The sequence below is a fragment of the Chanos chanos genome, chromosome 12 (genome assembly GCF_902362185.1).
Source record: "Chanos chanos chromosome 12, fChaCha1.1, whole genome shotgun sequence".
NCBI lineage: Eukaryota > Metazoa > Chordata > Actinopteri > Gonorynchiformes > Chanidae > Chanos > Chanos chanos.
Window position 1 is genome coordinate 231,365 of NC_044506.1, and position 13,045 is coordinate 244,409.

At 43.1% G+C, this 13,045-nt stretch overlaps 1 protein-coding gene across 1 annotated transcript; it reads right to left on the reverse strand.

The window, feature by feature from the left end:
* Positions 1-5,381: 5,381 nt before the first annotated feature.
* On the reverse strand, positions 5,382-11,799 carry LOC115825407 (hepatocyte nuclear factor 6-like). Its single transcript, XM_030789238.1, has 2 exons — positions 10,923-11,799; positions 5,382-5,668 (listed from the first exon to the last, which is right to left on the reverse strand). The coding sequence occupies exons 1-2, from the start codon at positions 11,797-11,799 to the stop codon at positions 5,382-5,384; spliced, it is 1,164 nt and encodes a 387-aa protein (XP_030645098.1).
* Positions 11,800-13,045: the final 1,246 nt, after the last annotated feature.

Genomic DNA, 13,045 nt, shown 5'->3' on the forward strand with positions numbered 1-13,045 from the left:
CTGGCCCTCTACCCCTGTTACCCTGTCATGTGACTGGCCCTCTAGGCTCCAGTGTTTCGCTTTGATGGTGGTTTTAAAACTTATGAACTGTTTTAAAGAAGATTTAATAAATAAAATTGTAGTCCCTGTAGTCTTCATTTTGTGCGTGTGTGTTTTACCCATTTATACCCACGTCAAATGAACCTAGCAACCATCAGTGTAAAGTGTATAATAAGCAGATGGGCATGATCTTTAAATACATGATTTTATGGAATGGTCATATGCTTGGCTGTGGTTTCTGCAGCTTTAATGAGACTACAGTAGTAACTGTCTGCAGTATTAATGAGACTACAGTAGTAACTGTCTGCAGTATTAATGAGACTACAGTAGTAACTGTCTGCAGCTTTAATGAGACTACAGTAGTAACTGTCTGCAGTATTAATGAGACTACAGTAGTAACTGTCTGCAGCTTTAATGAGACTACAGTAGTAACTGTCTGCAGCATTAATGAGACTACAGTAGTAACTGTCTGCAGTATTAATGAGACTACAGTAGTAACTGTCTGCAGTGTTAATGAGACTACAGTAGTAACTGTCTGCAGTGTTAATGAGACTACAGTAGCGACTGTCTGCAGTGTTAATGAGACTACAGTAGTAACTGTCTGCAGTGTTAATGAGACTACAGTAGCGACTGTCTGCAGTATTGAGACTACGGTAGTGACTGCAGTGTTAATGAGACTACGGCAGTGACTGCAGTGTTAATGAGACTACAGTAGTAACTGTCTGCAGTGTTAATGAGATTACGGTAGTGACTGTCTGCAGTGTTAATGAGACTACAGTAGTAACTGTCTGCAGTATTAATGAGACTACAGTAGTAACTGTCTGCAGTGTTAATGAGATTACGGTAGTGACTGTCTGCAGTGTTAATGAGACTACGGTAGTGACTGACTGCAGTGTTAATGAGACCACGGTAGTGACTGTCTGCAGTGTTAATGAGACTACAGTAGTGACTGTCTGCAGTGTTAATGAGATTACGGTAGTAATTGTCTGCAGTGTTAATGAGACTACGGCAGTGACTGTCTGCAGTGTTAATGAGACTACGGCAGTGACTGTCTGCAGTGTTAATGAGACTACGGCAGTGACTGTCTGCAGTGTTAATGAGATTACGGTCGTGACTGTCTGCAGTGTTAATGAGACTACGGCAGTGACTGTATGCAGTGTTAATGAGACTACGGCAGTGACTGTCTGCAGTATTAATGAGACTACAGTAGTGACTGTCAGGGCCGAACTCTTCCCTACTCGTATGAGCCAGGGTAGAAACATTCAAGCCAGGGTAGAAACATTCAGCATTTTGTTTCTGAGCACCAAGTTAGTGAAATGTTGTGTAACCTGGTATCTGTACTGATGTTCAGGTTGTGGGTATAATCCACTGCTATGGTCCCCTGTGCCAGGTGTTTGAAATGTTCTCTTAGTCGTGTTTAGTTGGAGTATACCATGGTGTGTCTTGGGTTGTCTTGCCTTTTCTTCACTGTAGGGGCACTATGTGCAATGCAACTTGATGTCTTGGATTGTCAGAGGTTTAAATATACAGTTTTGTTTTGTTTTTGGTGTAAAATATCCTCAATATTTTGATGGGACATAATCACTTTCAAAAAAACACAAAACACAAATCTCTCTTCAAAAAGTATTCACGCCCTCTGAGTAGTCGTCTAAAATTTTGCAGCAATTTCAGCCTCTTTTTGTGGTGGTGTGTTGTAACTGGCCACTCACATGTTGCAGGAGTGATGTTTGCCCTGCGGGTGGAGGGGAGTGGGATGGTTTTAATCAGGATTTTGAAACTCACTTGGTTGCTCAGTCGTCTCCTCCTGCAGTTTTAGCTGTGTATCATAACAGCTTTGAGTTGGGTGTCAGCGTCCTGTTGAAATAGGAATCCATCTCATTTGCATTGTTTGCACAGACTATACAAGGCTTTGCTTCAGTATCTTTTTTTTGCTCCATCAGTTTTACCCTCCGTTTTGACAACCTTGTTGATGAAAAGCAATCCCACAGTAGTACCACCACCATAGCGCACTTTATGGGGGTGTTCTGAGTGGTGAGCTGTGCCCTTTCTTCCTCCACCACACAGGGCTTGGCATCAAGGCCAAATCCGATCACAGGCTTGCCCCCCCCCCCCCCCCCCCCCCCAATTACTGCAGAGATTCCTACATGTGTATTACCAATTCAAGATAGGACCTCACGCAGTGTTTTTCAAGTTTGACTTCCTCCTCACCACTGTGGTACAGCCCAGATTGGTGGAGTGAGGATTTGGGGTGTCAGTTTTTTCCCCATCTCAGCTGCGACACAGTTGACTGCTGGTCTGACCAGTTTTCTTGTGCTGCTGCTGAGTTTTGGAGAGTAACTTGTTCTGTGAGGGTTACGGGTGGTTTTGTGTTCTCCCTGCCTTTGATAACTGGTTTAACAGTGCTCCTTGGGATTCTCGGGGCCTGTGAAATCTATTCCATCCCTGTCCTTGTGTCTGACAATAACTCTGTGCCGTGTAGCACTGTTATCTTCATATCACTTTCTATGCAGTGACCTGCAGGGTTGTGTTACACAGGTGTATTTAATCTTACAAAGACAGCTACATTCACTTGAAATGGAAAAGTGCACACAGTTGGCTTCCTGTTGGCAGGTTTGAATTCTAGTAGGGCTTAAGACTTTGACTGTTGCAAAAGGGGCTGTTTTGAAATATTGTCTGACAGTTAAGGTAGATTTTCCAGTTTTCTTTCTTTCTATTTTGTTTCCTTTTTTCTTTTTGCTTATTTTTTCTTTCAACAAAAGTGTTTGTGGCACAGAAGTGTTTTAGCCACAGAAACGGGGAATAATGGTAACAGTCTGGAGGATGGTGAATAACCCTCTGAATCTATGATGTGCATCCGCTTTTGTGCAGCTGTGTTGTAAATTTGTGGACACATTTATTGGTAGGGTACCACAGACCTTGGGTCTTGGAACAACTGCATAAATCCAAATCACAGTTTGAAACAGCACACACTTCACATGAGGTTTCACAGGAATGTGGAAGTCATCAGACGTTGAAGTGTGTGTTCTTTGGTTCGTAGCAACATTCAGGTACAGGTTTCTGTTACAAGAGAGGAGGGCTCCTCCACCCTGTTGTTTTTCTGTTTGAATGAGATGAGTGTCTAAAATGGAGTGTTCAGACTACACAAACAGCACAGGAAGAGCAAAAGGAACAAGAACTTCCATTTCACAAACTTCTCTCCTAAAACTGCAGGGACATCTGTGTTCTCTACAGACTGAGCAGACTCGACACTGGAGACAAAGTCCTATTCTGACACAGCTGTCCCACTGTTACTGTTAGTACTGATAATGTCTGTTGTGATGAATGCAAAGTGAAGGCTGGTCTGAATTGTCAGGATGGATTTTAGACTTTACTGCCTCTCGACTGTGAGGTTCTCCTCATGCAGGAGTTGTCTTTTAACCTCTCAGTGCTTTTTACACAAAGCCTGTTAGGACAACAGACTTACACCTGTTCTCACTCAGACAGCCGGACCTGACTGCTGGATAAACACTCTCACTCAGACAGCCGGACCTGACTGCTGGATAAACACTCTCACTCAGACAGCCGGACCTGACTGCTGGATAAACACTCTCACTCAGACAGCCAGACCTGACTGCTAGATAAACACTCTCACTCAGACAGCCAGACCTGACTGCTGGATAAACACTCTCACTCAGACAGCCGGACCTGACTGCTGGATAAACACTCTCACTCAGACAGCCGGACCTGACTGCTGGATAAACACTCTCACTCAGACAGCCAGACCTGACTGCTAGATAAACACTCTCACTCAGACAGCCAGACCTGACTGCTGGATAAACGCTTTTGATTTGTTCATATGGGAATGGAAGGCTGGGGAAAAATTGTCAGATGCAGTACTTGATTAGACCACGGGGGGTGCCACTAGTCCAGACAGTGTAAGGTGCTGCTCTTAACCACCTCTCTAACTTCACTTCAGACTCACACAGACACACACTCACACTCCTGGGCTGTGCTGACGCAGTCATTTGCTATTTCTCATACTCTGACTAAAATGATTGTGTTTCTCTGTGTCACTCTGAGAGAAACCTGTTCCCTGTTCTCTCTCTCTCTCTCTCTCTCTGCTGCTATATTGATTTTTTCAAGCTTAAAACCATTTTCTGGACACAGCGCCTCCTTCTGACAGACACACAGACAGATAAAGGTATTACAAAAGTGTAAATATGAGTTGGCAGCAAGTTAAAGCAATGAAACAAATCAGACCAGTTCAAACAGTTATCCAATAACAAATCAACAGATTGATTATTTATCTATCCCAGTTCTACAGTCAGTGCGTAAAGACTTTTATATGTTGTATGTAGACCTGTCTGTCTCCAGCACTCCTGATGGCTGTATCAGTAAATGATACATTCTGAGGGAAACTGCCACCTTTTCTTTGGCTTAAAGTTCAAAACACAACGACCCCACATTTCACTTGCCTTAACTCATTCAAATTCTGATCATTCAAATTCGTAAGGAGAAAACTGTTATTTCGGGATATTGTATTACCCACTCAGAGATCTTTGTATTCATGCAGGCTGATTAAATCAGGGTAAAATATCAATACAAGAGCATAAATTAGGCTTGAGGAGATTAACGTCAGTCACCAATCAAATTAGCTTTGTGAGGCATGACTTCCTCATTACTCCACTACACACTTCTCTCTAAATCCCTGACCCGCCCAACTCCTGTCTCTTGCACTTTCACTCATAACTGTACTTTGGCCCAAACCATTTTAACACTCCTACTCACATGGTTTATCATAAAACCCCATTCTTCAGTGGTGTAGCTCTCACCATGAGCTGTGTGTTTCATGGGTCGTCCCACTTGCACTGACTGTGTCAACGTAGCCCAGCCCACTTGCATAGCCTATGTATCATTCTGACCCCGCCCACTTATGTAGGCTGTATGTTGTACTGTTCCCACACACTAACAGTGACCATGTGTCATACTGAGTCCACTCGCAGTGACCATGTGTCATACTGAGTCCACTCGCAGTGACCATGTGTCACACTGAGTCCACTCACTCATGGGCTCTGGATCATACTGCCACCGCCCAGTAATGTTGGCTTGGTATCATACTGCCACTGCCCAGTAATGTTGGCTTGGTATCATACTGCCACCGCCCAGTAATGTTGGCTTGGTATCATACTGCCACCGCCCACTAATGTGGGTTATGTATCATACTAGCTTGACCCAATCACATGGGCCTTGTATCATACTGGCATCGCCCACTCAGGCTATGTATCATACTAGCTCTGCCCCATCCACCCTGGCTGGGGGTATCATATGTCAATCGGTCTCTGGTCCAATCAGGTGGCTGCATGTCAGGCAGTGCTGAAAGAGAAGCTGGAGTCCGTGGAAGAGGGCCGAGGGTCATCAGCCCAGCGGTCCAGGTTTCTGCGCCGAGCGTTCATAAAGAAGTTACTGACGGTGCTAAGGTCTAGGCCCAGCTGCCGGGCAATAGTGACCTGTAGATCTTTAGCGGGTCGTCGATTCTCCCGAAAAATAGCCATAAGGGTATGCCGCTGCAGGTCTGTGAACACCAGTCGTGTACGTTTGGGCCCCTGGTTCCGCTCCACTGATCCCTGATCAAAATCCTTCCTCTTGCATGCTGCAGAAAAATCAATACATTAAAGAAGACGACATTTCTTTTTCACACAAACTGACACAGACAGTGTTTATGGAAAATATGGGCCAAGACAAATGTAACACCAAAAAAAGTAATCATTTTATTTGAATTATCACGGGAGTAAAACAGTGTGTATGTGATGGTATGACAATCAGTGGAAATGGGACTGAGTGAAAGTGTGTTAAGGATTGCAGTGTGTGCTCTTATGCACAGCACTGAAATGTAGGTGTAACTGTAGTGTGTGTTAAGGATTGCAGTGTGTGTTAAGGATTGCAGTGTGTGTTAAGGACTGTAGTGTGTGTTAAGGATTGTAGTGTGTGTTAATTGCACTCATTAACCTTCTTAGGACACTGGGTACATCCTTTAAAGCAGTGGTTCTCAACTCCAGTCCTGGGGGCCCCCTGTCCTGCATGTTTTAACTCTTCATTATCACAGTTAATTGACCTGATCGAGGGCTTGATGATTAATTGATCAGAGGAATCAGGTGTGTCAATCCTGAGCCAATGAAAAGTTAAAACAAAGACATGCAGGACAGGGGGCCCTCAGGACTGGAGTTGAGAAGCACTACTCTAACCAGTTACATCACAACCTCAAGTTATACAGCCAGTAGGTAAGTATTTACTGATATCTGCTAATTCTGCTCACAATAAACCAAACACACTGTACATTGTTCACCAATTTACACAATTCATACCTCATTTGAATCCACATTTGATAGTATGTTAAGTGCCCTTCCATCACTTGCACTAACTCAAGATAACAGTCTAGTTCAGCACTGTTAAACTGTTAGTTTAGTTAAACTTAAATTTAGTCATGCTCGAAGGAAATATACTGATGAAAACACATTTCCACATTAAAGTTAATGAAACCTGAGATTTGAGCTTAATTCCTCATCCAACCCCACAGGATCATTACTACAGCTAATCCAGCATGTTCTCCACCTCTAATCCAGCATGTTCTCCACCTCTAATCCAGCATGTTCTCCACCTCTAATCCAGCATGTTCTCCACCTCTAATCCAGCAGTGTGTCCACCTCTAATCCAGCAGTGTGTCCACAGCGTCTGGCATAGGAGGTGCCCCAGTATAACCACGTTGGATAAAATCCACCAGGCAGCATAGGCTACTGTGATTAGAAGACTTCACAGTAAAGATTTTGTCTTATTCTATGATTATTCAGTTTTCATTACTCCCACGCACACACACACACCACAGAACACACACACACACACACACACACACCACAGAACACATACATACTCACACACAAACTCTCACTCTTTCCTTCTCTCTCTCAGACAGACAGACAGACACACACATACACAAAAAAGGTGTGGCAATTCACCGATACAAATCGGAAAACTGGTTTTAACGTTAAAGATACGACTACGTTGATACGCGGGCCCCTGGGTCGATCGAAATGTACCATGAACCGGTCGACGGCCCGGTTCTAAAGTTACGAATGGGTTGACTGAAGCTTTGCTGCTAATTCTACTTTAGTGTAAACCTAGCTGTAAACGACGTCTGCACAGTGTCTCGCGTTGACCTTTCACCTTTTACGAGAGTAACGTTCGCTTTGCTTGTAAGGTAAAAATAAGAGCAGCGTGACCGACAACGCCGACAGTGCACTGTCAAATCTAAAATCTAAAGTTTGGAAGACATTTGGATTTTAGAGAAGGAAATAAAATTGGGCAAAAGTAAGGCAAGTTTGTAAGGTCTGTAGGATAGTACAGTGGTAGCACGACAAATCTTACCACTCACCTGGTGAGACAGCATGGTGCAACACGTGGTTTTTTTTGTCATCTCCTTTTCTAGTTTCTTTGGCTCTAATTTGTGCCATCGGTGAAAATGTAATATTCATTTTGTTTTTAATGTTAGAGGGGCTTTGCAACTTTCATTAATTTCAGTGTACTGAAAGACTAAGACTTCTGTGTTTTTTTAATAATATTTTTCCGTATTTCTCCCCTTAACTAACTGCAAAAGTGAGGGTGTGAGACAGACTTCAGTTTATATTCATAATGTGAAAATGTTTGTTCATACAGTAAGTCTTTTTTTGTCTGTGTCTACTGGAAAAGTAATAAACGCTGACATGTAATTCTTAAGTGATACTTTTGTCTTCCATTTCTTCCCCAGGCCATAAAGTAACAAAATACTTAGGATTCCCTGGTCTTTTATGAAATATATCGATTTGAGGGTAAGCAATGCCACTTTTACACAATTGGCTTATTTTAATTTATACGGGAAAATGAAAGTCTACATTAAACAAATATGAAGAGCTGTATCAGATTGCATCACATCACAGCAAAGAGCTCCGAATTCCTCTGTATTCAAATGTATTGTCCCTGCATCGTTTCAGAGCCCATGTACCAGATTCTTCACACTCATACGCACATAGCAAAACGCACACATGTTACACACACACACCTATGTACACTCCGATTTTCACTCTGCAGACCAACCATTGTCTAGAAAAAATCTTTAGCCTGCAAATGAAAGAAATATCTTGTCAGTTTAGATGAATATTTATCAAAGGTATATGAATCTATTGTTTACCAGTTCCTGTTTGTCTTATACAGACTTGCAGTGGGTGAAATCGCAGTGTAAGGATGGTGTCCTCCTCCCTTAGTCTACATGCACATCTAGTTGACGAGGCTTGCCGCTTCTTACAACCAGAGGTAGCTACAGCCTATCACATGTTAGCGAGAAACGGCAAAGCCAATCCTATTAGCCATATTGGGATAGGGAGGCGGGACTCGTGGTAAAGAACGAGATCAGTTAACCGTTTGTGTACCAAATACATTGATTAGATGGACACCGACAGACACCAGTGGTTATATGTTAATTTTTCGATCAAAATTATTGCTAGGGACAATTCAGTAGTCGCTGGATATTGATAGGGACCAAATTCTAAGCCCTTAGAATTGACATATAGCTGCTTCTAAGCAGAAGTTGGAAATCTTGGGGTTCTACTTGACTCTGAACGAAGCCCCCAATAGACCAACACAGACTGCCTTCCCTCATCACCCACTGCTGCCCCTGCAAAACACCCAAGAGGTTCAATGATTGAGTCCAAACCGCTGCTGCTGGAAAATTAATCAAAAAGGTTAATCTGAGCATATTACTCATGTGTTACTGTCTCTTTCATCATTTAAAGAGGATTAGCTCTATTATACATGTCTGCATATGAGCGAGTATCCAAGCCAGACAACAGCATTCTGGGCATGTGTTCCACTCACTGTCCCCATAGTAAAACATAAGTCTAAAATGTAGCATAGAAAAATGCTTAACACGGTTTAAAGGACCAAATATAAAGGGGACTCTCCAAACTGCTCACATTTGTAGCTATTCCAGAGTACTAAATATATCCAAAAGTTTGAGAACATAGTTAGAGGGGAAATACTTTAAATACTCATTAAGTGTTTTCTTTGGGCGCATTTGCTTAACGAGCTACAGTCTATCTAAGATGTTAGCCAGAGACTCAAAACTGTCTCTCCTTCAGCACTAACCATATCCAAAAGCCTGCGAATGCAGTTAGAAGGGAAATACTCCAAATACCCATTAAAGCTTTTCTTTGCCCATGGTTTAGCTCGTTACGTGGATATGTGCCCAAAGAAAACGTTAAATGAGCATTTGAAGTATTTTCCCTTCTGACTACATTCTTTTTCAACTTTTGGATATGGTTAGTGCTGAGGGAAAGTTAATGTTTTAATTAAGGGAAAGTTATAATCTCGGAAGAGTCTCTAGTTATCATTTTAGGTATGTTTTTGTTCGTTAAGCGGATATGGGCAAAGAAAATGCATAATCAATATTTACACTATTTCCCTTCTGACTACATTGGATATATTCAGTACTATGGAATAGCTATAAATGTAAGCAGTCTGGGGTTTCTACCTCTCATTTGTGGTACTTTAAACCACGTTAAGTGTTTTTCACCTTAAGCATTTTAGACTGTCCCAATAAATGTGTTGGAGTGGCAGTATAAATGCACTTCCAACTGTTCTTTAAAACTAACCCTAACCCTTCACTTCACCATCACTAATTCCCATACATTTCTGCCACTCTTAGGTTCTACTGGTTTAATAATATATGTTTTATCAACTTTCCACCACCCTATCTATCTATCTATCTATCTATCTATCTATCTATCTATCTATCTATCTATCTATCTAACCCTAACCCTTTGGACTGGATTGTATTTGTATTAACCCTAACCCTAACCCTTTGGACTGGATTGTATTTGTATTAACCCTAACCCTTTGGACTGGATTGTATTTGTATTAACCCTAACCCTTTGGACTGGACTGTATTTAACCCTAACCCTTTGGACTGGATTGTATTTGTATTAACCCTAACCCTTTGGACTGGATTGTATTTGTATTAACCCTAACCCTTTGGACTGGATTGTATTTAACCCTAACCCTTTGGACTGGATTGTATTTAACCCTAACCCTTTGGACTGGACTGTATTTAACCCTAACCCTTTGGACTGGACTGTATTTGTATTTGGGTTTTTTTTAAAAATAACTGAACTATGGTTTACACCTGAGTGGTGTGCTGTGGGATTCTAAGCCTGACACATGTTTGTTTAACATATTATAACACTGGCACATGGTTGTTAATGCAGTTACTTTGACTTCAGCTGCAGGTTTGACAATCCTGATCATGGTTTCAGCTTAGTAACAATACACATGAACTTCTAAAGAGAACAAAGAGAAACATCTTCCATGTGCTCTGGTTTGTCACAGACCTTTACGGCCCAAGCCCAGAACAGCAGGGCAGGACAGAGGTTGACACGGTTTAAAAAACACACACACAAGCAGCCTCCACAATTTTAGATACAAACAGATCAACAGTGAAACAGAGCAGTGATGACCATAACATGTACTGTGGGTGTCATACTCTGACCAATGCTAGTTCTGCTAACATGGCTATTAATTAAGCTAGTTATGTTATCTCCCATACAAATAAGTCTACAGCTGATTGGTTAGTTTGACATACAATATGAGAGAATTGACAATTGCCAGTTGTTGAACACTTGAGCACTATCTTGTAGCTTTTGCACGGGACAAAGCAAGCGAGATCTTGAGAGGACAGAATCATACTAAATTACAATGGCGTTTCTAGGTGAAAATTAGAGTCTACATTTCACTGACATCTAATGGAAAAGTGTGTGTATGTGTGTTTATGTCTGAGGATGTGTGTGTGTGTGTGTGTGTGTGTGTGTGCACGATTTACCTACCCTCAAGTCGTAATGAAGCTACTCTCTGGTACTCTGGCTCCTGTAACCATTGGGACATTCGTTTGAAGGTTTCTCGTCCTGATTTGAGCTTGGCCCAGGGTTTGGGATTCCTGAGTAGGTCGGACAGCGTTCCCTGAGAACGACACAACACACGCTCCGCAAAAACCGCCTGGGGAATGCTGTATCTTTTCAGCTCTCCCATGATCCTCTGGGCCACCTCCCTGGTATTGATCTCCTCTGAATGTGGGTGTGCACTACAGCTATGCACAGGCATATGTGTCCGGGGGGGCTCGTATGTGAGTGGGTCAAATGAATCTGCAGCATGCTGGGGAGAGGCCACTTTACTGCCCCCTACTGGAGAAAAGTTAGACTTGCAGCTGAACTCCACACCTACATCACCACACCCACTCAGAGTCATATGACTACTATGATTCTCAAAACCACTGTAATGGTTACCATACCCCGGGATATGGCCAGGGCTGATGGAGGGGAGTGAGAGGCAAGGGTGGGGTGTGTAAGGGGTGAATGTCCCCTCCCTGCCTGCCACATTTCGCTCCTCATGCATGAGGGTAAAGGTGCCCATGAGGTTTGCAGCAGGATAGCAGAGCTGGTGTTGGCACTGTGGTTGTAGCTGCATGTGTGAGCTCAGAGGTGTTAAGGTGGTGTAGGTAGCTCCACCTCGGGAGGGTGAGTCTCCTCCGTATCCGTCCACAGAGGACAGAGGGGGGTCCTGGCACTCCTCGTGTGCCTCCACACTCACAGCCTTGGGAAAGAAGGGCAGGACGTCTCTGGACTGCAGCTCCACTGCTCCGTCAGTGGCTGTGCAGCTAATGGTCATATGGCTGTCAGCCGCCGTTTCCCTCACATTCACATCCATCCCTTTATCAACCACCACACGATCAATAGCAACTCCTCTCTTCTCCTTTTGTTTGCTTGTCTGTCCAGTTCCTCTTGTTCTCCCTCTCTCTCTCTCTCTCTCTCCCTGTGCACACCTCTGTTGTAATATAGCCAAATAAAATATGGACTTATTGATTTCTCATTAGGCAGGTTTTCAGGTTCGGGAGTGGATATATGAATGATTGACTGAGCTGGCCCTCCATTAGAAAGACTACATCAGATCACTGCCGGGTTGCGCTGCTCCATGTGTGTTCGTCCTGCACACAGAACATTGTCCCATGTTAGGAGGACGCCCTGCAGGAGACAGAAACAATAATCTTGACGCAATGGCTACCTGAATTTCACTGCACTTGCATAATCATTTCAAATTTCGGGCCTTTAAAAAATTTAAACGATTATTTTTCAGTGTAAAAATGTAATAAAATTTCTCAAGGAAATAACCTATTTTATTGTGTACATACCGCAAATTCTATATTGCCATGTAGTTGCCCACTTTATTTCAGCACCAGACTGAAGCGATTCCTTTCATCATAGTTGCCATGAACTTCTATAGGTGCCTTTTCGTTTACCAGAATCGTGATTAGTTCCCGAGAAAAGGAAGGACGGTGGACATTGCTCTCACTTGTCTTTTCACAGCTAGTAAGGATCAAATGCAGACTCCATAAACGCTGACTGACCCACGTCGTTACAGCACCGGACGTCGTGTGTATTGTCCACAATTCCGGTTCGTTCGTTGCCCTGGCGCGTAGTTAAATGTGAGTTTGAACGCGCACGGACATGTCACAACCAACACAAACCGCTACTGTGGAGCATCCTTCGATATCAGAGAGGTCATTTTATTGCTTTCCTCTGAAAACCATTCCCTTCGCCATATCTCCTTTTCTCTTTCCTTCTGAAGAGATTTTTAGCCTTGGTTTTCGTCTGATCCCTTCCTCTCACTCACTTTATCGATCCACCCCGCCTCTAAGCGAAACCTCGCCACTCCTCTCGCCCCTCTCATCTGTGCGTAGAAAAAAAATCTGACAGATGTTGCAAACCAATCCTTACCCATGTTAACCCCTTCAACCTTGTACAAGGGCCACGCGCGCGCACACACACACACACAAAGCACCACGAATCTTTTTTTCTTTAGCTTTGCCCTCCATTAGGGCACAGCACAGGCTCTTGCAGCCAAAGTGATAGATTTTGTAGTAGTTTGTGTCTGAGAAGAAAAAGACGAAGCATTT